General features: G+C 34.1%; 1 protein-coding gene across 6 annotated transcripts in view; it reads right to left on the minus strand.

Annotated features, from left to right (window-relative positions):
* The window catches only part of TENT2 (terminal nucleotidyltransferase 2), a 57250-nt gene that overhangs the window by 22836 nt on the left and 8800 nt on the right, over nt 1-25614 (minus strand). For 3 of the 6 annotated variants that reach the window (XM_082835512.1, XM_082835510.1, XM_082835511.1), the window contains 7 exons: nt 24592-24829; nt 9533-9647; nt 9350-9441; nt 7468-7546; nt 5599-5668; nt 2071-2147; nt 1542-1670 (listed from right to left, as the gene is read on the minus strand). In XM_082835512.1, coding sequence (XP_082691638.1) covers nt 1542-1670; nt 2071-2147; nt 5599-5668; nt 7468-7546; nt 9350-9441; nt 9533-9647; nt 24592-24829 — 800 coding nt within the window. The remainder of the gene's footprint in view (nt 1-1541; nt 1671-2070; nt 2148-5598; nt 5669-7467; nt 7547-9349; nt 9442-9532; nt 9648-24591; nt 24830-25614) is intronic. The other 3 variants (XM_082835513.1, XM_082835515.1, XM_082835514.1) reach the window with 3 other exon arrangements.

The following is a 25614-nucleotide window of genomic DNA, read 5'->3' on the forward strand; positions in this document are numbered from 1 at the left end:
CAATCAAATTAAAATTTCTAATGTAACCCAAAAGAATGGAGGGATAGGGCACATATTATGAATGTTCACGCATGTTATATGCTTTAGTCAAATCTAATGTTTAAATCTCAACTAAAACTAAAAAATGAATAGACACTAGGTGGTAGTACATGAATGTTATTCTTCTTCATATATTCTATATGTATTTTACAAGAACTATTTCTAATCTATTCAATTTTTAATAAAAGTGAACTGCAATCCATAAGATTGGACAGAGTTCACTAAAAAAGCATCAAAAGTAATATATGTTTCAGATTGAACTATAAAATTGGACAAAAATGATCAGTGATATATAAAGAAGTATCTAAAGCAGCCAACATCATGTTTCAAACCCTTTTGGAAGGGCAAATCAATCATCAAATTAGTATATATCCAAGACTGTTCAGCAACAAAAATACATGTATTATAATTAGCCTGAAATTCTTTAACAACAAAGAGGAAGATTAAACCTTTCTGATGATTACTGATTCACAAAATTTTGGTCCATTTAAACTATTTTAAGTCTCTCTCATTACCTAAAAAAAATTCACCTGATTCCACTGTTCAAATAAAAATATACTCTCTTATGTAATATATTATAAAATATCTACAAATACAGTAATATATAAAGAAAATGAATCCTACTGTCCATAAGTAATAACACCTGATAAATTTTTGGCACATACCTTTTCTGTATTTGTATACATATGAATATATATACACTCAAGTATAGCTACTGTCTTTTAAATAAAATTGGTATTATGTTGTATATGACATTGTTATCATAAATATTTTCTTATATCAATAAATATCTTTAAAACATGGTTTTTAGTATCTGTATAAATTTCATATTAGGATATATCATAATTAATTTGACCATTCCTCCTACTCTGAAAAACTTAGATTATTTTTAATCTTTCATTATTTCAACAAACACCATGAAAAACAGCCTTATATAAATTCATATGTACATCGCTGATTATTTACCTTAGGATAAGTTCCTAGAAATGGAATCACTGAGTCAAAGAGTATAAACAAATATTACAACAATTGTTTTCTCAACTGTGCAATATTAACCCACAACTTCCTGGTAAATGGTCTTACATTAATATCAAGTCTTTCACCCAATCTCCATGCCAGTTCACAGGAAATAAAAGCTTCTTTAAACCAACAAGAAAATCATTTAATTCCTGTCTCAAGTGAAAAATAAAAAACATGATGAATGGTGCCTGAGCAAGATAATGGGTCCACAATACAGTGGTGAAAGTTCTTTGAATACAAGAGCGAATACAGGAAACTGTCAAAAAATAAAAACACAGTGAAACTTCTTTATAATGTTTTCCAGGGATAACATTACTAAAACATCTCTTCAAAGCAACAAAATAGGAAATGTGGTTGTATGTGCCTTAGAAAAAACTTTTTAAAACAATGATATTTGAATATAAGGTCAACAGGGAAGACACCATAATGAAGTTTAACTGCATTTCCGTTTTAAAAATTGGGAAAAACTCCACAATACTTACTTTGTAAATAGTGCAAAACCATCAATACAAGACTATAGCTGCTTAAAGTACCACGACTGGCATCATTTATCTCATGGTGACTCGCCCACTTCTTAATCACCAGTACTAACGGACGAACTCGATTTTCAACTGAAAGTAAAATTAAAACTTAAAAATGGTAAGAAGATTTTACAGTTTCTTTGAAAGTTTACATTATTTCCGAACTCCATGCCAATAGAAAGAGCAATGCCTCCAGTTATTAAACACTGTTCACCATAAATGTGTCTTACTTCTAAAATGTACTTGTTACCTTTTTTTTTTTTGTTACCTTTTAAAAATGACCAATTATTAAAATTCATTTTATTGACCTATTACTCTGGTAGTATGTGATTTTAGTGTAGCAACATATTATGTATATGAGAAAATGAGACACACTGTACATAAACACAAAGAGGTATCAGTATTTACTACACACATCTTTATGAAGGAATAAAGAATGAAGGATAAATACAGAAAGTATTAATTGTTTGGAAATAAACACAAAACTTACGGTATGCATACGTTCTGAGAAGGAATGTGTTTCTTATTCCAACAATATTGTTTACATTCAAGTCGAACTCCACACAACTATTTTAAAAAATGAAAAAAACTTCAGCTCAAATACAAAATAAACTAACTCCCTAGTAACTAAATTCATATCCATCCATCCATCCAATGATACAAAATAGCATGGGCCCAAAGACCTTAAAATGAGACACTACAGAAATAAGAATGAAAACATACTTTTAGTATGATCGGGGGTCTATTAAAGATATAAAATAAGATTACTGTTGAAAGATCCATAATGTACCACTAAGGCTTCAATTATTCTTAACAAAAAAAAAAAAAAACTTTTAATTTTGTAATCTTTTCCAGATAAACAAAATTATATGGCCAAACACATTTCTGGGCAAGTTATCCCACTAAGTTATTTATTCTCAATCAATTTTGAATGACAGCATCATCTGCTTTAAAATAGGAATGAAAAGCAAAATAAAGTACATGTGAAAAAATAAAAGTTCTGTCTACACTTTATATTCCCTCCAAAAGGGTTGCTAAATTATAGTATCATGACAAACTTGGCTACTGACATCTAGGAAGAACTATAACAACCAAACACATAACAGAAGGGACACTTCTTTGAAATCAAAGATATCATGCAGTTCACAATTTAGAAAATATGGCAATAATGGTGGGATACATAAAGAATGTCTAAACTCAAAATAACAAGGACTAACTAATGCATAAGTAACAGGACCATATACTATCAGGTCCAACTGCTGAACAATGAGTCTTTCTGTGAAAAGTGTCTAAAATAAAAACGAAAGTCCTTTCTATAGCTTTTAACTGTAAAATTTGAAATTTACCTTTTCAGATTTTCTAGTTACGGGAAAAGAAATCCTATAATCTTTCAATTATCCATACACATTAATAAAAATTGATGGTGAAATTAACACCTCAGATATATTTGGCTTTGGGAAGCTTATGGTAACAGTAAAGTTACATTCTTTGTGTTTGTACAAATCTAACACTGAAACCAGTTTGCACTCCCTGTATATAACTCAATAAAGAGGAAAAAAACACTTAGATGGAAACTAGTGTGCAAATAAAAACTTCCAAAAATATGAATTCAGAGCTTTAAAAATATCCACAGTACTTGCTTCAAATTCTACTTCTGGAAATACTGAAGTAACCCTTAATAAGGAAAGAATTTTATGCACAAAATGCTTATTTAAACAGGGAGTGGTTAAGTTAAAGTCAATAAATTCACACAATGAAATACTGTAAAGCAACTGAAAATGAAGCCAGAAGATATTCAATGATAAAAGCAAGTATTCATGATATACTGTTAAGTAACAAAGTATGATTTCAATTTTAATTTTAAAAGCTTTTATGCAGGGCTTCCCTGGTGGCGCAGTAGTTAAGAGTCCGCCTGCCGATGCAGGGCACACAGGTTCCTGCCCCGGTCCGGGAAGATCCCACATGTCGCGGGGCGGCTGGGCCCGTGAGCCATGGCCACTGAGCCTGCGCGTCCGGAGCCTGTGCTCCGCAACGGGAGGCCACAACAGTGAGAGGCCCGCGTACCACAAAAAAAAAAAAAAACCTTTTATGCACTCATACGCATAGAAGAGGGTCTGAAAGGCTTATACCAAAACGTTAACATCAGTTATCTTTGGATGTTAGAAGTGCAGTTGTTTTTTTCCTTAATGGTGTGTATAGAGAAGAATTATAAAATGGTGCTTATATAGAACACTTAACAATGAAAAAACCTTGTATAATAATCTTAAATAGAAAAAGAATTGTTTATATAACTACATTTTTCAAAACAATTATAATTAGCTAATAGTTTTACTTACATTTACTTTATGTTTTATCTCTCTATATCTTCGTGCTTTAAAAAAAAAAACTTCACCATTAAAAATAGAAAACTCCATCGTTACTTGATAGAAATTCAGTAAATATTTATAGATTAGATGGATGTTTGGATGAATGAGGGGGAAAGTTTGAGCCAGCACTTATCTAAAGATTTGTTTAAAATATATATATTCAGTCAATTCTGATTATTCACAGTAGTTATGTTCTATATAGTCGCTGCAAACACTAAATTAGCGAACAGTGAACCATTGCTCCTAGAGGAAACAAAGGATTAGGTTTCTAGGAGCCTCCAGTCACATTTTCATCAGCGGATCAATATGTCTCCAGTCACATTTCATTGGGTTGGCCAAAAAGTTTGTTCGGGCTTTTCTATCACATCGTATGGAAAAACCCGGACGAATATTTTTGGCAACATTATATTTTATTTTATTTTTTCGTGGCCGCACTGTATGGGATGTGAGATCTTACTTCCCTGACCAGGGATCAAACCTGTGCCCCCTGCAGTGGAAGCGCACAGTCTTAACCACTGGACTGCCAGGGAAGTCCCTCCAGTCACATTTTCCTCAACTGATCAATATATAACTTTGTTTTATGTATGTTTCAACTTAAAGACACCTCATTTAATATACTGTTCATTCAATAACAGTGAAGTCATTGCAAAGAGCACTGTACTCTACTGGTGCTTGAATGAAGCACATCTAACACACATATTTCCTCCATATGGCACATCACAGCTTTGTGCAAAAGGACCCTAGACAGTACCTCAGCATTATGTTCGGGACTCACTTTAAGCAGCAAAATCAAGCACAAAAGCACAAAAATGTGAAAAACAGCACTAACTAGACTGTGAAAAGGACATGTGTTTATAGTATGAGAGCTGAAACAAGAAAACAGAGTGTCACATTGTTAAACTCAGTTGGGAACACCTACATCAGGTGACTCAAAATTTTCCCCACTCTGTGCATGTCTATGAATAATCATAAAAGTGTTGCAAATGTTAATTTGGGGGGTTACAAAATATATTTTATCAAGTATGCAAATTCATAAATATGGAATCCATGAATAATGATCAACTGTGTATATACTTATATAATTTCAGTATTACTTTTATAAACTGGGCTATAAAATGTGATTTATCACAATCCTATATATTTTTTAGAAAATAAATTTTTTAACCAATAAAACAAACACCTATTTACATTTTATAAAATGTAAATAGATAGATATTATATAAAAGATTCTAATTCCAATGCCTATAAGAAATCCAGAACCCAAACTAGAATACATAGATAGATATAATTATATTAGTAACAACCCCCTTTGATATAAATATACATCAAATTTCATCAATTAAGATATGTTCTCAAGAGCACATTACATTTCCAAAAGGCAAGAGGATCATTTAAAACTCTAAAATATAAATACGTATATATTCTTTCAATTGGATAGTCCCAAATACTCAAAACGTCAACCAGAATAACTAAGTACAGTTAAGTATGAACAACTGCTCAGACTATTTTAAAAAATCATTTCAAAAACCAAATCATCTCTAAATGGAGATAAGCTATTACGTGATAGCATACACTTCTTAATTATCTACCTCAGAAGAATACCTAAAAATTATCTAAGGCAACTTAAAAAAAAGAACTCAATAATCACTGACCTGACTTTATCCCTGAACTTCACAATTGGCACTTTTGCTCGAATCAGCTGAGGTCTCTCAATGTAACCAGCTGAAGGATAAAAGATAATATGGATATCTGTAAATGTTTCTCAAATTCATAGTGTTCCAATGCACATTTTTTAAAAGTAATATTTTACTTAGCTAAAACAATTTGAGAAAATATAGTCTTTGAGACAGAAAGCAAAGACAAAAGGACGTTATCAAATTCTTCTAAGTTTGGAACTTCCAGTACCATGTACAGGACTTTATATATTAATACGTTATTTTCAGAAATGTGGTCTAATATGTAATAACATCTATAAAGAATTTCATCAGAGCATTATAAGAGAAGTATCTATGCCAGCAGCAGGGGGACAGCTAAATTCTGGTACAGCACACGGCAAGATATTATGGCAGCCATAGAAATCACATTTACAAAGAATCTTAAATGTGGAAATGTTGGCAACATGATACAGGGGGCAGTGATACATTCAAATAAGTATGATCTGTAAGAGGAAAAACACATATATACATATTTTTTTATTCCACCAAACTTAAAAAAATGTTTTTTTGTGAGTTGAAATACATGTTCATTGTAGAAAATTAGGAAAACACAGAAATGTATATAAAAAAGAAACTGCGAACTTTTCCCAAAAGAGCAATTTCCTAATGTTTCAACTAAAGAAAAACGTAATAACATATTGTAACACTAAAAATTTTCTGTTATAATGCTTCTAACACAAAAATCATAAAATACATCAAGCTTGAAATAGAATTATGTGCAGGAATTCAGTGAAGTTTAATAAAAAATAAGATTAAGAGTTAAAGGTTTTGAGTTCCAAGTACAGGTTCAGACACCAACAAACTATACTCCTCGGGCAAGTTACTAAGCCCACTGATGACCAGTTTCCTTAATTATTAAAAACACTAATTAAAAAGAAAATTTTCATTTGAATTATATGATCTCTTAGCTCCCTTTCACTTTTAATATTTTATGATTTTAATAATAGTTATTAAAAATTCATTTATGGTACAAATTACTCCTTTATTTTACAGATGTGAAATTCAAGTCCACTGAAATAAATCTCTTGATTTGTTTCTTTCCTACGACTGATATGTTATTCAAGGGCAATAACTCGTTAAGTGACTTTGTATTTTCCAGCTCAAAGCCTGACACATAAGGAGTATTTGTTAAATAAACAGACAAACTATCTTTCCAACATCACAGTTAGTGTGACTTCAAATGTCCACAATATTCTGTGTAAGTTTAAATAAATTATTTGAGATGGCTTAACATGAGGATTAAAATCTGCTTCGTCAGCTTATTCAAAGAATAAAATCTTACAATAAAATGGCCTAAGTCAATAATTTTGTTTTCTGTTGGAGTAATATATCTGGGCTTCATGTTCAGTGATAATGTTTTTAAAACAAGTAAAGATATACGTCATTGCAAAACAGATGAAATTCTCTCTTCCTCACATGAATACCTATAAGACTTCACCTGTATACTTCTTTTGGCTTGTCAGATACTCTGCATTACAGCTATTTACATTCATGCTTTAGCTTCCCTAATGGTCTACGACCTTTTGAGAAAGAGCTGAAGCTTACATATCTTTGAATTCCCCACTACCTTCAGTGGGACAGCTTACAAGTAAACTCAATAAAGATTTGCTGAATTATACATTTCTGTGTTGAATGGTTTACTCTTCTTTTTAATCAAAAGTTAAAAGGAATTTATTTGGGAAAAAGGATCTACATTATACCTAACCTAACCAGAAAATAAAAAATCCTTACCAGAAAATATAGTGCGAGACATTTTAAATACATAGTTGTCAAATGACATATGAACGTGAAGCATGTCAGACTTACAAAGTCTAGTACAGAAGTGTTTATGGACTAAGGTGAGGATATGCCGTGCTTCAGTCTTCTGATTTACCTGAAAAAAACACTGAAAAGTTAAAAATAAAGTGTTTTTTCATTATCTTTCTAAACTTAGTGTTTTATTTTCTTAATGTACCTCAACAAAAAGAAAACATAAAGTATACTTTTCATTGGAGTTGTTTTTCAATACACAGTAAATTACATTGTTTAAAAGTCAACCTTTATGCTATCTTTTACATCAATATTTCTAAATCAATTTCTGACTTTAAACTTAAAAGCACAATTTTAAAAGAAATACTGAAACAGCCATATGTCATTTTTTCACTTTAGTATATAAATGTAAAAAAACAATCTTCTCCAAGAAAAATAAACAGAATTTTAACTTTCTATAACATGTTTTATTTCCCTATCTAGACTGTGAGTTGCTTAAAAATAAGATTCAAATCTATGGTGTTTCAGTATGAGTTGTAACAACATGATTCAGACATGTGAATAAGACTAGAGGATTAGTGTGATGTACCTAAGTATAACCTAATTGTATGGGAGAAAGTTTTAATTAAAACTCTAGTATTCTCCACTATGTTTATTATTTCTGAGGGGTTTTTTTTTTTTTTCTTTTTCAGTTTTCCTTTATATGATTTCAAAGCCTAGAAAAATATCAAGAGTTTCTTTCCTGGAATAAATCTCTTTCTGATTTGCAGTAACTAGAAGTCAATTCTGTTAGTGGACTAACAGGAATAGTAAAAATATATATTACCATTCAACAGAGGTTTTTGTATTTTTTAAGAGGTGGAATATAAGGCATATTAAAATTATACTGAAATTAACTTAATCTTTGGTGATCCAGAAGAGACTTCAGGGCTTCCCTGGTGGTACAGTGGTTAAGAATCTGCCTGCCAATGCAGGGGACACGGGTTCGAGCCCTGGTCCGGGAAGATCCCACATGCCGCAGAGCAACTAAGCCCGTGCACCACAACTACTGAGCCTGCGCTCTAGAGCCTGCGAGGCACAACTACTGAGCCCATGTGCCACCAACTACTGAAGCCTGCGTGCCTAGAGCCCGTGCTCCACAACAAGAGAAGCCACCACAATGAGAAGCCCGCTCACTGCAACAAAGAGTAGCCGCTGTTCGTGGCAACAAAGACCCAATGCAGCCAAAAATAAATAAATAAATTTATTAAAAAAAAAAAAAGAAGAGACTTCATTCAGCATATTAAAGAGGCTGCTCAGGTCAGCTTAATGAACAACAATTATTGTGGAATTAAGGATACACAAGAGTATCAGTTAACAGGGAATTCAAATAAACATAATACTAAATAGCAAAATTTGGTTGCTAAATAAGAAGAAACAAAGTCAAAATATCAGAGACAATTACGTTAAATCACAGTAGTCTTACTTTAAATTTCAGTGAAATCTCTCTTTTTGAATTCCCAAAATAAGTACTCCAAATCCCATAGTACTTTCAAAGGGAAAACAATAAAGATTAAAAATAGAATCACTGAGAATAGAAATGGAAGGAAATATATCAAGATAAAGAAAAACTCTTCCTCTTTGCTGCATCCTGGTAACATACCCAACCTAATAACATTTCAAAATAGAGGCAGAGCTCTTTAAAAACACATAGTGCAACCACCTCACTTTAATAGTTTAGACATAAATTAATGCTAGAATTTCTGTTACGTTTATTGTGTACATGCCTGGAAAAAAAAAAAAGCAGCAGCATTTCCTGGCTTTCCTTGAATTCTTATAAACAGAGAATTCAAAGAAGCAATTAAACAAAACAGGTTTTTTTCCTCAATGACTCTTACATGAAATTTCTTAAATGACTTAACATGAGAAACACACTTGGAATAAATGTTTCATTACTTACTGGTTCCTCTTTAACAACTAGACATAAATCACCATCACTGCTCCGAGTACCAAATCCATTTAAAGAGGACCCAACTAAAAAAAGTCTGCTTTCTAGAGAAACAGAAGAGAATTATAAGGTATTATTTAAAATTTAAAATTGGGATGCATGTACTCAAAGGGCATGCAAAACAAGGAAACATACGTGGAAATATCAGCTGAATTTCTCTCTGCAGCTCTGTTCGACAGAGTTCTTTCTTCTTTAAATCACTTACTTGCTGCTGACATGCTTCAAATAACTCCAGTATCTGCTGACTCAACTTGGATGCACCACAAAAAAAGAAGTAAAAATTTTGTTCAGAAATGTAAAAGTTATTACTGTATTGAGAAATATAAAATTACTGATAGTATTTTTTAAATATATATTATCTCCTTAACACTTTCTAATACAAAACTACCTTTATTCAAGTAACAATAATTACTTAGTAACTGAAATAGTTACCAACTTTTACATAGTAAAGTATCACTGACAAGTCACAGAGAATTCATAATGAGTGTAATTCACAGGTCATCAAACTACAACCTTCAGTTACTGCCTGTTTTTGTATGGGACATGAGCTAAGAATGGTTTTTACATTTTAAAAGGGTTATAAAAACAAACAAAAATATGCAATAGAAACCATATGTGAGTGGCAAAGTCTAAAATATTTACTATCTGGCCTTTTAAAGAAGAAGTTTACGCAACCCCTGGTATTCATACCACAAATACCAAATACAACAGACTTTAGAAGAAAAGTCCCTGGTTGTCTATGCTCATGCAAACCACCCTCTTCCCTATTCTTACAACACCGCCCTGAACCCTGCCTTCTTGTGGCCATCCATGGACAGATCTCCCTGTTTATCTACCTATCTGGTTCACACTTTCCCCTCCAACTGATCTCTTGCCATCACCACAGGTGACACCCTTACCTAAAATGGGCTAAGTATCATAACATACTCCCAGCATCTCTGAACTTCTTTTACTTTAATATTTTTTATCAGTGTTACACTCCCAGAGCCATATCATGGTCTTTACAGTAAAACAGAACTTCTTTACCTCTGAAATTTTAAATTCCAATATACTATCTTGGCTTCAATCTCCTGTCCAATTTTCACTTTCTTACCCTCCTCATACCTTCTCTAGAACCACACAGACCTGGATTCTCTTGAATCCTCCCTTTTCTCCCAACCCAACAGCTCCTGAAATAGCATGATTTCCTTCTCTACGCAATCTATACCCCACAATGCATCCCTTGAACCACTCGTTTTTATCATGCCTTAACAACATTACACCCTTGTCATGCTCTAACAAAATCCTAATTTTAGGTTCACTACAAACAACTACCTTCTCTGCTCTTATATCTGAGTTGCTAACTTAAAAAAAAATCACAAAATTGGCATCTTTCAAATTTATAGTTTAAGAACAAACCTAAGATTGACCCTTAGCATCTCTCAGCAATTACTTCCATGTCTCTGGTTAGATATTGCTTCCTTTTTTCACCATCAGCATTCCAAAATGTTTACACCTTTCCTCAAGTTCCCTACACTTATCTCACTTTCTTTAGCAGATAACTTCACATTAAAGTTTACTAAGAAAACTGAGGATACCGAATGTGACATTCCTCAGCTTCCTAACTACAAACTTGCAAACTACTATCTGTATGAAATCTCATCTCCTTACCTCTCCTGTCAAACTGTCCTCTTCCTCGGTTCAAAGTTAATCCCTCTATCAATACTTCTGTATCCATCCCTTCTGGTAGCCTCTAGGGCACAAATATTCCATCAGTTTTTTGGTCTGTCTTTTGCATTTTCAACCTCTCCCTCTCTAGGCCATTCCCCAAGTCCATGACCAGGCACAAGTCTCACCCATCATTTAAAACAGTTTCTTTTATGATGTTTAGAATACTCATTTTAAGAAGGCAGAGGCAGTCTGGGCAACTTGGCAGTGAAAGAGACAATTATTTAATATCCCTGAGTAGCCATCACCCCCCAAAAAGACAAAGCAACTAGGAAAATAAAACAAACAGATCAAACCAAACCAGAACAAAATAAAAATGGCCAACGAATACAGCACAATTGACTATAAATTACTCATGAACCCTAAAATACTGGCAGTTAGGACCCAACACCAATAGCAGCAAGACCCACATGGTATCAGAACATAACAGAAAGAAGACGAAAGGGATCTGGGACAGCCCCAAAGCCAGAACATCCAGAAATCAAACTGCCTAGAGGTACTACTTCCCACCCCCTTCCTTAAATTGGCAGGTCCAACTTGGTGTGGAATAGCAACCGAAACTGGGAAGGAGCTTCACAAGCTACAACTCATAAGTAAATGCAAGAGGATCACACAAAGATCAGAAATCTCAAAACTAAGTGAAACTCCCTTCTAAAACACAGCAACACACCAAGGAGAAATTGCCAGTAAGAGAAATCTAAACTAAGTAGCACAGAGCCATTAGGTGTAAAGGAAAGAATGTCTAAAACTAGAATGATTCTGACTTCCAGAGGACATCTGACAATGTCTGGAAACAGTTTTGGTTATCATATTTGCGGGAATGGGTACGACAGGGTGGTCACTGGCAAGCAGCAGGTAGAGGCCAGGATGCCACTAAACATCCTACAATGCACAGGACAATTCCCCACAGCAAAGATTATCTAACCAAAAACGTTAATATTGTAGAAAGTGAAAAACCCAATCTAGATAAAAGCAGGGAAGGAGAAGAGAAAAGGTCTCAGAAAGTATATTTTTGAATACTACATAGCAACAGAAGAGGATTCCTACAGCCACAAACCTAGCAAAGCTAGCTTATCCAACTCTCCTCATCTAAAAGTAGTATAGGAAAAGTCGCCTCACTTAAACAGAAAGGAACTGGAATCTCAAAAAGAGAGGTGAGAATGGGAGGACAGAAAAATAATATTTGAAGAAATAATGTCTAAAAAGGATTCTAGTCAATTCACATACAAAGTTTTTATTTAAAAAATGAGAAGAGTAACATTCCTACAGATAACGAAGCATACCAGAAAGATATGCCCACAAAACTAATGAACATTTTAATATAATATGTAGAACCAAGGCTTTTTCTCTCATGTTTTAATTTCCTAAAAAGATAACTGACTATAAAGTATACATACCAGCAAAAAATAATTGGGAATTTACATTTTTTAAATTATCAAAAGCAGTTAAAAATATGAAATACTTGGAAATATATTAAACAAAAGATATACAAAACCTGTACACTGAAAATTATAAATATTGATGAGAGAAATTAAACACCTAAATAAATGGAGAGATAGAAGGAAAAAGTTGAAGGATTTACCATACCTAACTTCTAGACTTAACCATACAACTACAGTAATCAAAACAGTATAGCCCTGGGAAAAGGAGACACAAAAAAAATAACAAAACAGAATACTGAAATATTTATGAATGAAATGATGACACCTGGAATTTGCTTCAAACTAATAAGGGAGGGAGGTATAGACAAAATAAGATTGGTCAAATGTCAGTAATTGTTAAAGCTTGGTGTTACGAGGATTTATAATGCTATATTCTATTTCTGTATATATTTGATACTTTCCATAATAAAAAGCTTTACTTTTAAGAAGCTTTTTTAAAAAGGCATCCATCTTTACAAAAAGACTTGAAAAAGGCTTCCAGTTAGAGTGGTTAATATAAAATTTTAAATGGCGCTTGAATAATTAAGTTTTATCCACTCAGAGCAAGGTATTAGTGTTAATTAGTATTAATCCACTTAGTATTTGGCCCTGTAGGCCAAATACTGCCTCTGGCCTGTTCTGTAGGGCCAGCAAACTAAAAATGATCCATACATTTTTAAAGCATTGTTTAAAAAAGAAAGAAAAGAAAAGAAAATGTGACAGGGGGCCATGTAGCTCATATACCTAAAATATTTACTAACTGGCCCTTCATAGAAAAAGTTTTGCCAACCCCATGATCTAGAGAATCCGTTAGGCAGATCAAAACTACTACAAGTCAGAGTAGGTACTCAACATTTGTTGAATAACAAAAAGAAATAAATTTCTTGGGAATTCCCTGGTGGTGCAGTGATTAAGACTTGGCGCTTTCACTGCGGTTGCCCAGGTTCAATCCCTGGTCTGGGAACTAAGATACTGCAAGCCACACAGTGTGGCCAAAAAAAAAAAAAAAAAAAAGCAAGAAAGAAATTTCTTTACAACAATGCCCAAATGAAATGTTATTATACTTAAAAAATTTTTTTGTCTGAATGATCATGTTCATGTAGAAACATTCACATATGAAAAAATGTATGACTAGGTAGAAAATACGAAATTCCATATATTTGCTCCTCTTCTTTTTTCTACATTTCTTCTCTCTCAAGTACTACTATAATGGAGACCTAGTAGATTGTTATACAAATGAATTTTCCTCCCTATCCAGCCGCCTTATTATCCTACACCAGACATATAGAGTCCAAATAAGACAAAAAAGAAATGCACATATATGCTGAAACAAGACTTCTCTTGCTTAAATTTAGAGAAATATTTCAGAAGATGGCTCAATGGTCTTATAATTCTGGAAAAATAGAGGAATGTATGATATGAAATCTCCTTGGCCGAATATCAAGCATCAAATATTTAGATCATATATGTAATAAGCTGACTATGCATAACGGCATTTCAAGACTTTGTTTTTGTTTCATTCGAAAGTAAAGTCTTCCTAATCATTAGTTTAATTAAAAAAACTATTGCAACAAGTATCTGTAAAATACATTATTCTTAAAGTTGTTTAAATCTCTACACTACTACCAGTTTAGGCTGCCTGCCAAGATCTATTACTTTAATTTAAAATTAATTATAAAAGATATCTATTTCTCACTGTATATAAAAATTATATCTTCTCAAAATTGTATAAAAAATAAGATTTACATAATAGTTTAAAATATTTAATATTTGTTCCAAATATCAATGTTCCTTTTTCCTAAAAAATATTATAACCTGTCCTCAAACTCAGGCTCAAACCAAATTACCAATAAAGTTATCATTGTCTGAGATCAACACAAGATCAACAACAACTTAAAGACAAGTTAAGTATGGATTTAGATTCAGAAAAGTTTTTAAATGTGTCAGTAAAGAAAGTTTAAGGTATAACTTTTGCATGGTATTCTCAGTAGATTCTCCATTTGTCCCTGTTAGCTGGGTCCCCATGTAAAAGAAAGTGAAAAAAACCTTTCAGCTGGGAGTATCAAGACCTGATCACTTACTATAATACGTGAAAATTGGTAACAGGGTTTGGGCTAAATATAAGTGCTATCTACAAACAACAAACACAAATTAGCAATGAGCTTTCAAGACAGGAGAAATAAAATTAAATATCGTACAGAAAATAGGTCATTAGTTCACAAACACTTCAACAAAAACTAGCAATTCCTCAGGGTCTCTCATTGCCACAATCTTTGTTACACATGTTAACTGTAGAAAAAGCTAGTACCAATTACTGAGTAAAATAAAGCTAGTTATGAAATAAAAGTTTAAATTCATTCTTGATACTGAATTCCCTTTCTCTTCAAATTAAATAAAATAGAATCAGGAAAATGTCATGCTGAAAACAACCCACTCTTTATTAATGTGTTAAATTACTATGGTTTTTTTTGTGTGTGGCCACAATGTAGAGCCTTCATTGGCTTACAAGATAATAAGCCAATTAAGATAAGCTTTCATTGGCTTATCTTAATCAAGATATATTAATCTCTTGATTAATTTATCAACTGGTACACTGATTAGGCAGTTTGAATTACTGATTTTTTTCCCTGAGCCCTGACTGCTTTTAGGCACATACTATTATCTGAACTTAGCCAAGAAAGAACTGCCTAATAAAAGGAGGATGAAAAACAAACAAACAAAACAAGCTTTCATTTGAGGATCTCTTGTGCTGAGTCCTGGTCTAGATTTTCTACAGAATTTACATCTCAGTGGCTTTAAAACATTTTTGACAGACACATACATTATAAAGATAGAGCCCCAAGAATAAATTTAACCAAGGAGGTAAAAGATCTGTACACTGAAAACTATAAAACACTGGTGAGAGAAATTAAAGACTACAAATAAATGAAAAGATATCCCATTCATGGATCCAAAGAATCAAAATTGTTAAAATGTTCACAGTACCCAAAGCTATCTACAGATTCAATGCAATGCCTATCAAAATTCCAGTGGCATTTCACACAGAAATAGAAAAAGCAATCCTAAAATTCACATGGAACCACCAATGACCCAGAATAGCTACAGCAGTTTTAAGCAAGAAGAACAAAGCTGGACGCATGACACTTTCTGATTTCAAATTCTATTACAAAGCTATAGTAATCAAAACAGTATAGTACTGGCATAAAAATGGACACACAAACCAATGAACATAATAGAGAGCCCAGGAAAAAACCCATGCACATATGGTTAACTAAAAGGTGTCAAGACTATACAATAGAAAAAGCACAGTCTTCAACAGTGTTGGGAAACCTGGATATCCCCATGCAAAAGAATGAAAATGGGCCCTTACCTTACACCATACACAAAAATCAACTCAAAACGGATTAATGATTTAATTGTAAGACCTGAAACTGTAAAACTCATATAAGAAAACATAAGGGGAAAGCTCCATGACCTTGGTCTTGACAATGATTTTTCAGATTTGACACCAAAAGCATAGGCAACAAAAGCGAAAATCAACAAGCAGAGCTACGTCAAATAAAAGTTTCTGTACAGCAAAAAAAATCAACAATATGAAAAAGCAGCATAAAGAATGGGAGAAAATATTTGCAAACCATATATCTGAGAAGGGGTTAATATCCAAAATATATAAGAAACTCATACAACTCAGTAGCAAAAATACAAATGACCCAATTTAAAAATGGACAAAGGACCTAAAGAGACATTTTTCCAAAGAAGACATACAAATGGCCAACAGGTACATGAAAAGATGTTCAGTATTACTTAGCATCAGGAAAATGATAATCAAAACCACAATGAGGCGCTTCCCTGGTGGCGCTGTAGTTGAGAATCTGCCTGCCAATGCAGGGGACACAGGTTCGAGCCCTGGTCTCGGAAGATCCCACATGCCGTGGCGCAACTAGGCCTGTGAGCCACAACTACTGAGCCTGCACGTCTGGAGCCCGTGCTCCGCAACAACAGAGGCCACGATAGTGAGAGGCCCACGCACCGCGATGAAGAGCGGCCCCCACTTGCCACAACTAGAGAAAGCCCTCGCACAGAAACGAAGACCCAACAAGCCAAAAATAAATTAATTAATTAATAAATTTTAAAAAAAACCACAATGAGATATCGCCTCACACTTGTTAAGATGGCTATTACCAAAAAGTCAAAAGATAAGTGTTGGTGAGGATGTGGAGAAAAGGGAACCCTTACACAGTATTCATAGGAAGTACAACCATATTGGAAAACAGCAAGGAGATTCCTCAAAAAATTAAAAATAGAACTACCATATGTTCTAGCTATCCCACTTCTGGGTATATATCTAAAGGAAAAAAGTCTCTATCTCAACAAGGAATCTGCACTCCCATGTTCATTGCAGCATTATTCACAGTAGCCAAGATATGGAGAAAACCTAAGTGTGTCCACTGATGGATGAATGGATAAAGAAAATTGTTTGTGTGTGTGTGTGTGTGCGCGCGCGTGTATACATACACAATGGAATATTATTCGGCCTTAAAAAGGAAGGAAATTCTGCTATTTGCAACATGGATGAACCTGGAAGACATTATGCTAAATGAAATAAGCTAGACACAGAAAGACAAATACTGCATGACCTCACTTACATGTGGACTCTAAAAAAGTCAAATTCACAGTAGCAGAGAGTGGAATGGCAGTTATTAGGGGCTGAGGAGTAGGATGAGGAAAATGGGGAAATACTGCTCAAAGGACACAAACTTACAGTTATAAGATGAATAACTTCTGGAGACATAATGTACAATTAAAGTGAATACGTTCAGTTAATAATAATGTACTGTACACTTGAAATTTGCTGAGAGTAGATTTCAAGTGTTCTCATCACAAAAAAATATAACTGTGAGGTGATGAATATCACCTTAATTATCTTGATTATGGTAATCATTTCACAACATATACATACATCAAAACATCATGTATACTTTATATACAATTTTTATTTGTTACTCGTATCTCAGTAAAGCTGGAAAAAAACTGATAGGAGATATGGGCATATACACTTGTTCTGTTTCTAAATAAGGTGGAATATTGAAAATTTTAAAGATAGACCCTCTGAAAAATCTGCAAGATAACTGTCCCCAAATTGTTCCTCCTAGGGTGTCAAGAGGTTCCATAAAATTTGCTCCTTTCCAAAACTGAACATTACACAAGAAATCTTGAACAATTCATTCATAATCATCTTTTTACTTTATACTCAGTACCAAGAAAACCTCAACCTATCCTCATCTCAACTCAAAATTCAAAATCAATTACTTCAATTCACTTAATACCTTCAAACTACCCAGAATTTTCAAAAATCAGTTATTATAGATGGAATTCAGGAGTTCAGATAATTGATTCCTCTACAAGCCTCTTTTTTGTTCAGGCAACCATATCTTCACCTAAAAACTAGAATGAAATAAAAGTTAAAATCCAGAAAAGTACCTCAGATTTTTTTTACTGAGAAGAGTTCTGTTTGCTAATACAGCAACTTGAAAAACAGAGAAAAGACTTTAAAATGGAGGAAAAATTTAAACTCAGAACGTACTCATTTTCAAAAATTTAATTTTTTAGGTTTAATTCTCTAACTAATTAAAACTTCTACTAACAAAATATTTCCCTGGAACTTACTAAAGCAGCTGACTGATTTATTATTATTAATAGTAAATTCATTATTACCAATGTTAAGTGAGCTCTTTACACTACCCAGCAAATACTGTTTCAAACCTTCTCCACTATTCTTAAACCTCAGACATCCCATTTCATCTTCTCTACTCTCAACAGATAACCTTGCATAGTAATTCAGAGAGAAAACATGAAGAAGCCACTCAACTATGGAAACTCCGTTAACTTCTCCATACCATATGTACAAATCTACCTATCTTCCTTTTACCTACACCTATCCTCTCCTCTCCTCCTATATCCTCCACTTCCAAAAAGCTTTTCTCTTACCTAAAGCCAATCACTCCACCTATAGGCAGGACCCATGCCCTTTCCACCTTCTAAGGAATCTTTCCCATAAACATTTATATGTGCTTAAAGTTTCTTCCACCTCAAAAACAAAACAAAAAAACTCCTTTGTTCCAACTTCCCATCTTTGGCTCCTCCTCTTCACAGCCAAACTTCCCAAAACAATTGTAAATAAGCTTAGTTTCCGTATCTGTTTTCCTACCCTTTCCTCAACCTATTTCAATCAGTCTTGGATCCAGGCTCACCACTCTCCCTAGAAAATCATACCCATCCTCTTGGCTTCAATTATCATCTACATGCCAATGATCACCAAATGTACACTTCTGGTCAATACCTTTCCTCTTAATTCCAGATCTATATGTATTAAACTATCAACTCTAAATATCTAATTTGATGTTTCAAATGCACATTTAAGACAACATGTCCACAGAACTCATGACATCCCTGCTCACCCTTCAATTCCTATTAAATACACATACTCCTAAAGCTTGCTCCTCTTGCATTTTGTTCTGTCTCAGTGAATGGTACCACCATGCATCCAGTTATAGAAGCCAGAAATCTGGGAGTAATCTTCAATATTTTCTTCTCTACCTAAACCAGCGGTTCTCAACTAGAGGCAATTCTGCCCCCCAGGGGACATCTGGCAATATCTATAGATATTTTTAGTTGTCATAACTGGCGATAAGTGGCATCTAGTGAATTGAAGCCAGGAATGTGGCTAAACATCCCATGATGCAGATGCTTAGATGACCTAATCTCTAATCCATCATCAAATCCTATCAATTTCACTTCCCCCAACAAAGCTTAAATCCAGTTTTTCTTCATCTTAACTACCAGCACTTCCTAATTCAAGGCACCATTACCTTTCACAACCATAAATTCCCTACATACACACTTGTTCAACTGCTTAAAATGAAGTCAGAATAATTTCAACTCATCTCTTTCCTGCTTAAAAAACTCCTAAACCAATCAAACTCTAGCCACCTTGGCCTCCTTTCAGTTCTTTGCATACTCCATGCTCCCTTCTACAATTTTTCGGACCCTCAAATACACTGTTCCCTCTCTCTAAAGCATTCTCTCCACCCCCACTACTCTTTCACTAGTTAACTCCTACTCACCCGTCAGATCTCAGCTCAAACATTACCTCCTCTAGACCATCACTGAAATTTCAAATAAACTCTCTTACCACTCTGCAATTTTCCTTTATAGCACTTATATATAAATAAAACTGTGATTTGCATGATTATTTTTTAATGGCTCTCCCTCTCACTATACTGTATGTACATGTTAAAGAGACCACGTAAGTTTACCAAAATGTTTTGGCACAATGTTGTAGCATATAGCTGTCACTCACAAATATTTGCTGGATACTAAAAAAATACAGAATCTAATCTACTTCAGGAGTTTCAATTGTCACTTCTATTTCAGGTGACTTCAGGATTCATATCTCTGGCCCCAGCCTTGCTTCTGAAATATATATGGCCAGTTCAGCTACAACATGTTTTTCTACAATACTGATTAGCTTACAGATGATTGGTAAATAAGGGAACAGTATCAATTTAATGTATTAATTGGGTTGACTTGTATGTGGAGCTGAAATTGTGGAATTATAACCTTACAAGAAAAAAAAAAAAAGCCCTCAGCTTGGCTGCTCACAGGCAGGAGTCCTTATAGATCTAAGACAACTAAAAATAAGCATCCATATCCAGGGTTCCCACTTGACAGGCAAACCCCCAGACTCACAGCTCTCTGCTGGTGTATTTCCTTCTGAGTCTATCTTAACAGCAGACTCACTGACACAGAGCGCCACTTTTAACTGCCTTGTCTCAGTGCCCTCCACAAGCCAGCACATCTCAACTCTGTAATGTGTATTTTTAATATCCCATGCAGCAGCATCCAACCATGCTAAGCCACCTACCTGGTCTGTCCAAGTCATTTCCTAAGATATCAATTATTATTCTTGATAGCGTTCTGGTTACAAAACTGTTTAGGTTTTGAGTAGTGTCCTCCAGCCCTATTTTCCCATAGCCCTATATTCTTAGTGTGCAATCTGCAGAACATGAGGTCTTTCAAGAGCACAAACGTTACAGCAGATTTCCCCATAGTTCAAAAAAACTCTTGACTACTTCCTCAGTCAGCTTATACACCCAAAATCTGAGTTCCTTATCTTTGTTAACAGTCCAGAATCAAATCATTAAAGTTATTGATATCTCTCTCTCTCCCTCTCTCCCCTATATTCAATCATTCCACACATCTATCAATTTTCCGTATGCATGGTCTCTCACATCTTTTCCACAATCATCCACTGTAACTGAAAGCTTCAGCACCTCTCATCTGAAAGAATTTGATAATTAATAGCCTTCAAGGTAATCATCCAACTTCCAGGCTCTCCTATTCCAAACCAAACTCCACTATACTCTAAGAACTATCTTCCCAAAAATGCAAATCTAATTGGGATAGTCCTCTATTCAAAAACCTTCAATGGCATTCTACTGTGCATTCAAAGCCTCAAACTACTGCTCCACTTTTATTTCTCACTGAACCTCCCACTCATTTTACAATCCAGCAGAGATAAACAGAGGTAAACCATACAAACTACTGAGCTCACTGCTGGCAAAGAAAGACACTCAGTAAGCATTAGCTATTACTGCCACAGATTACCAGCTATTATAGTCAGTTCTAAGAATGTCATCTCCCTACTCTTGATTTTAAGCATCTTAAGTTCCTTCTGTTTATATTATTAGAGATGAGGGTCAAATCTTGGTTCTGTCACTTACTAGCTGTGACCTTGAGCAAGTTATTTAGCTTTCTGAGTCTCAGTAAAATTAGGATAATATCCATGTCATGGGGTTGTTGAAAAGACTAAATAATATAGCATATGTAGAATGCCTAGAAGAGAAGAGACATCAATAAATGTTAGTTTTCTTAAAAAGTGTTCACTTAAAGAATGGACACAGAACTAACTACTTGCCTTCTTTCTCCCACAACTAGGCAAGTACAGAGTAGCACTCAAAGAAATTGGTTTAACAACAGAATATTATCTTTATCCCTTGAGATAAGTGCTTATGCCAAAAACATAAGATTTAGGACAATCTTTTTTTGTGCTACCAAGCAAAGAAAAAGTTACTGATATGGAACCATACTTTACTAGATGATTTATACTGACTAATGTGAATCATGTTATTACATTTACTGAGACTCAGTATATCCCTGATCCATATGCAGAACTAGTAGTTATTTAGTTAGTTCTAAGAATTAACTATTACAAACATACAAATAAATAAATGCAAAAATAGAGAACTTCAATACTCATGCATAATATATTCCATAAAAAATGGGCCTACCTGCATGTATATATCAAAAACCCACACGTAGTAAAAGGTGGTTATATCGTCATTCAAAGAATTGGTCTCATGTGATTTATACCACAGGCTTTCACAATATAGTATTACATGAGTTTCTTTAAAATGAGAAAGCAAAGAAAGGACAAACAGTTGAGGGGGGTTGGGGGGGTACCAAAACATCCCAAGTTAATCACTCTGCTTTTTCCTTCCTCCCACTGGTATCGACTAAATGCTTTTCCTACTTCACAGTAAGAAAAGAATGACAGCCTTTTTCTTAAACAGTGCTGGGACAATTGGACCAAGAGCAAAAAATTAAGTTAGATCCCCTACTTCACATCATATATAAAGATGAACTCAAAATGGATCGAAGACCTAAATCTAAGAACACTATAAAACTCTTAGAATAACATGGAGGCATTAATTTTTGTGACCCTGGATTAGGCAATGGTTTCTTAGATATGCCACCAGAAGCTCAAGCAACCAAAGAAAAACAAATTGGACTTCGTCAAAATGAAAAAAGCTTTTGCGCTTCAAAGGAGACCATCAAGAAAGTAAAAAGAGACACCACAGAATGGAAGAATATATTTGCAAATCATCTATCTGATAAAAGTCTAGTATTCAGAACATATAAACAACTCTTACAACTCAACAAGAATAACAAAAACAATTTAAAAATGGACAAAGGATCTGAATAGACAATTCTCCAAAGAAGATACACATTCCAACACACAAATGAAAAGATGATCAACATCATTAGTCATTAGGGAAATGCAAACCAAAATCAAAATGAGATACCATTTCGCACCCACTAGGTTATAACCCACCTGGTTATAATCAAGAAGACAAACAATAAAAAGTGTTGGCAAAGATGTGAAGAAACTGGAACACTCACACACTGCTGGTAGAAATGTAAAATGGTGCAGCCACTTTAGAAAATATGTTGGCAATTCCTCAAAAAGTTATACACAGAGCTACTGCATAACTCTGCAATTTCACCCCTAGGTATAGACCCAAGAGAAATGAAAACATGTCCACACAAAAACTTGTACACAGATATAGCAGAATAGTCAAAAAGTGGAAACAGCCCAAAAATCCATCAACTGAGGCATGCACAAATAAAATATGGTTTATCTATACAATGGAATATTACTCAGCTATAAAAAGGAATAAAGAACTGAGAAATGCTACGACATGGATGAATCTTGAAAACATGTTAAGTGAAAGAATCAAGACCACATATTGTATGACTCCATTTATATGAAATGTTCAAAACAGACAAATCCATACTGATAAAAAATCGATTAGTGGTTGCCAGAGGCTGGGGGAGAGGGGCAGAGATGGGAAAGGAACTGCTACTGGGTACAAGGTGTCTTTTGGGGGTGATAAAAGGTACTGGAATTAGACAGTGGTAATGGTTGCACAACCTTGTGAATATAATAAAAACCACTGAATCATGCACTTTAAAAGAGTGAATTTTACGTGGACTTACTTCCCTGGTGGCACAGTGGTTAAGAATCCTCCTGCCAATGCAGGGGACATGGGTTCAAGCCCTGGTCTGGGAAGATCCCACATGCCACGGAGCAACTAAGCCCATGTGCCACAACTACTGAAGCCTGCGCGCCTAGAGCCCATGCTCCACAACAAGAGAAGGCACTGCAATGAGAAGTCCGCACACCACAATGAAGAGTAGCCCCACTTGCCCAACTAGAGAAAGCCCGTGTGCAGCAACGAAGACCCAACGCAGCCAAAAAAAACAAAAAAGAATTTTATGATACAATTACATCTCAATTAAAGAAAAAAAGGAATGATAGGAGAATAAAAAGCAGCACAACTAAGGAATGCAGCAAGTGTTCCTTTTTAACCCAACATTTTCTGTACACTTACTATGTTCCAGACCTACGCTGGTTGCTAGGAACCCAAAATAAAGTCACTACACTCTTTTCAGGCTCCTTCTCCTTAGCCTACAAATGTCATATTTCTCCAGAGTAGTGCAGCTTTGAAAATGCAAAAACAACAAATATAAGCCACCGACAATTCAAGAGAATGCAGATATTTACATTATAAACTCTTCTAAATTACCCAGAATTTTTTTTTTAGGTTTCACTAAATATGGGGAGAGAGAAGAGATATGCTTGTAATACTGGTATTAAATAACTCATTGTTCCCCAATGCTGATAATGTCATTTCCCAAGAATTATTATTTTAAGAGCTTCATTTCATTTATTCGAAATTTTTTTTACAAATAATGTTTTTGATAAATCTTTCCTGATCATATCCCTTTGGAAGTATTACTTTCTCACTGACTCCTGGGTTCTCTATTTTTGACATTAAAAACCTCATGATAAAAACAAATATCCCAAAAGATGCTTTTTAATACTTTACTACAATATCCATATGAAAGCTTGTTTTTCTGTAATAAGAATAGGTAACAACAGAATTCTCTAAACTAAGAAATCAAACGTTTTAGGCTCTAATCCCAGATTTTTATGAATCACAGAAAATCTGATATACTTATATGAAAGCTGCATTTCCATGGAAGAACAGCTCACAAAAATCAAAGAATCAAATTTAGACAGAAAGCTCTGAATAGTACTTTAAATAGTACAAAAAAGGGCATGTTCTACTTAATCCAAGACATTAGATATTTTTGATACTTTCAATACACTATTTATATTAACTTCCCAAAAGATAAAACTAAAATCTACATTAAAATTACCTTATCTTTGGCCTCAGGCAGTGTGATTTCTCTAGGTTCTAAAAATGGTATTTCTCGAAAAGGCGGAACACCTCTGACTATATCTGGTACATAGTGTGTATGAAACAATGGCGGCATTGAGTATCTTCTTTCACCTGATAAAGGCACTATGTGGTTAACTATAGTTGGCTCTTGGTGAGGTGAATGGAAACGTTGTCGTTTACCATCAAGAGGAAGATTCTTTTCATCGTTTAATCTCCTGAAAACAAACAATATACCTTAGTGATTAAAGATATAATTTTCTGATTACAAATAGAAAACACTAAAAATATATAAATAGATGACAATACTGACTTTTTCAGCGAGGCCACATTAGCTCTAAATGAATCTTAAAATATTCATTTTCGGCATAAGAGATGCCTTAGAGAACGCTTTAGGAAAAATGTGTAATAATGATGCATATTTTTTAAAAAAACAAACCACATATATACATTAGGGTTGGTCTCCTGCATTTGAACTACCACAATACTTCTTATCAGCAGCAAAAACTTGGCAGAAGAATTTCTATTTATAGAATCATTAACAATAAAAGATCCAAACTCTAACATAGGGAGGAAGAGATTAACTGAACTGAGTGCTATATATAAAAAAGGGCTCTTTAAGACCACCTATGTTCTGGTTTATCAGTAGGAAAGACCAAATTAAGAGACAGTTACTTTTTAAAAAAGCTTTATATAAAGACGTTGGACAACTAAAGAAATCTGAAAATGAACTGCATTTCGGATAACAGTATTGTACTAATGTTAAATTTCTTGGGCATGATCAATATATTTTTGGTTATACAAGAGAATATCCTTGTTCTTAGGAGGAATGCACTGATGTGTTGCGGGGTAAAGTGCAACGATGTCAACAACCTTCTTTCATATCACTCAGAAAAAAGTAGGGATAGGGAAGGAAAAAGGCAGAATAAAACAAATCTCGCAGAACCAATCAATCTAGGAAAACCACATACAGGTGTTCATTGAACTATTCAAATTTTTCTGG

Source organism: Leucopleurus acutus (genome assembly GCF_964270905.1).
Source record: "Leucopleurus acutus genome assembly, chromosome: 3".
Taxonomy (NCBI): domain Eukaryota; kingdom Metazoa; phylum Chordata; class Mammalia; order Artiodactyla; family Delphinidae; genus Leucopleurus; species Leucopleurus acutus.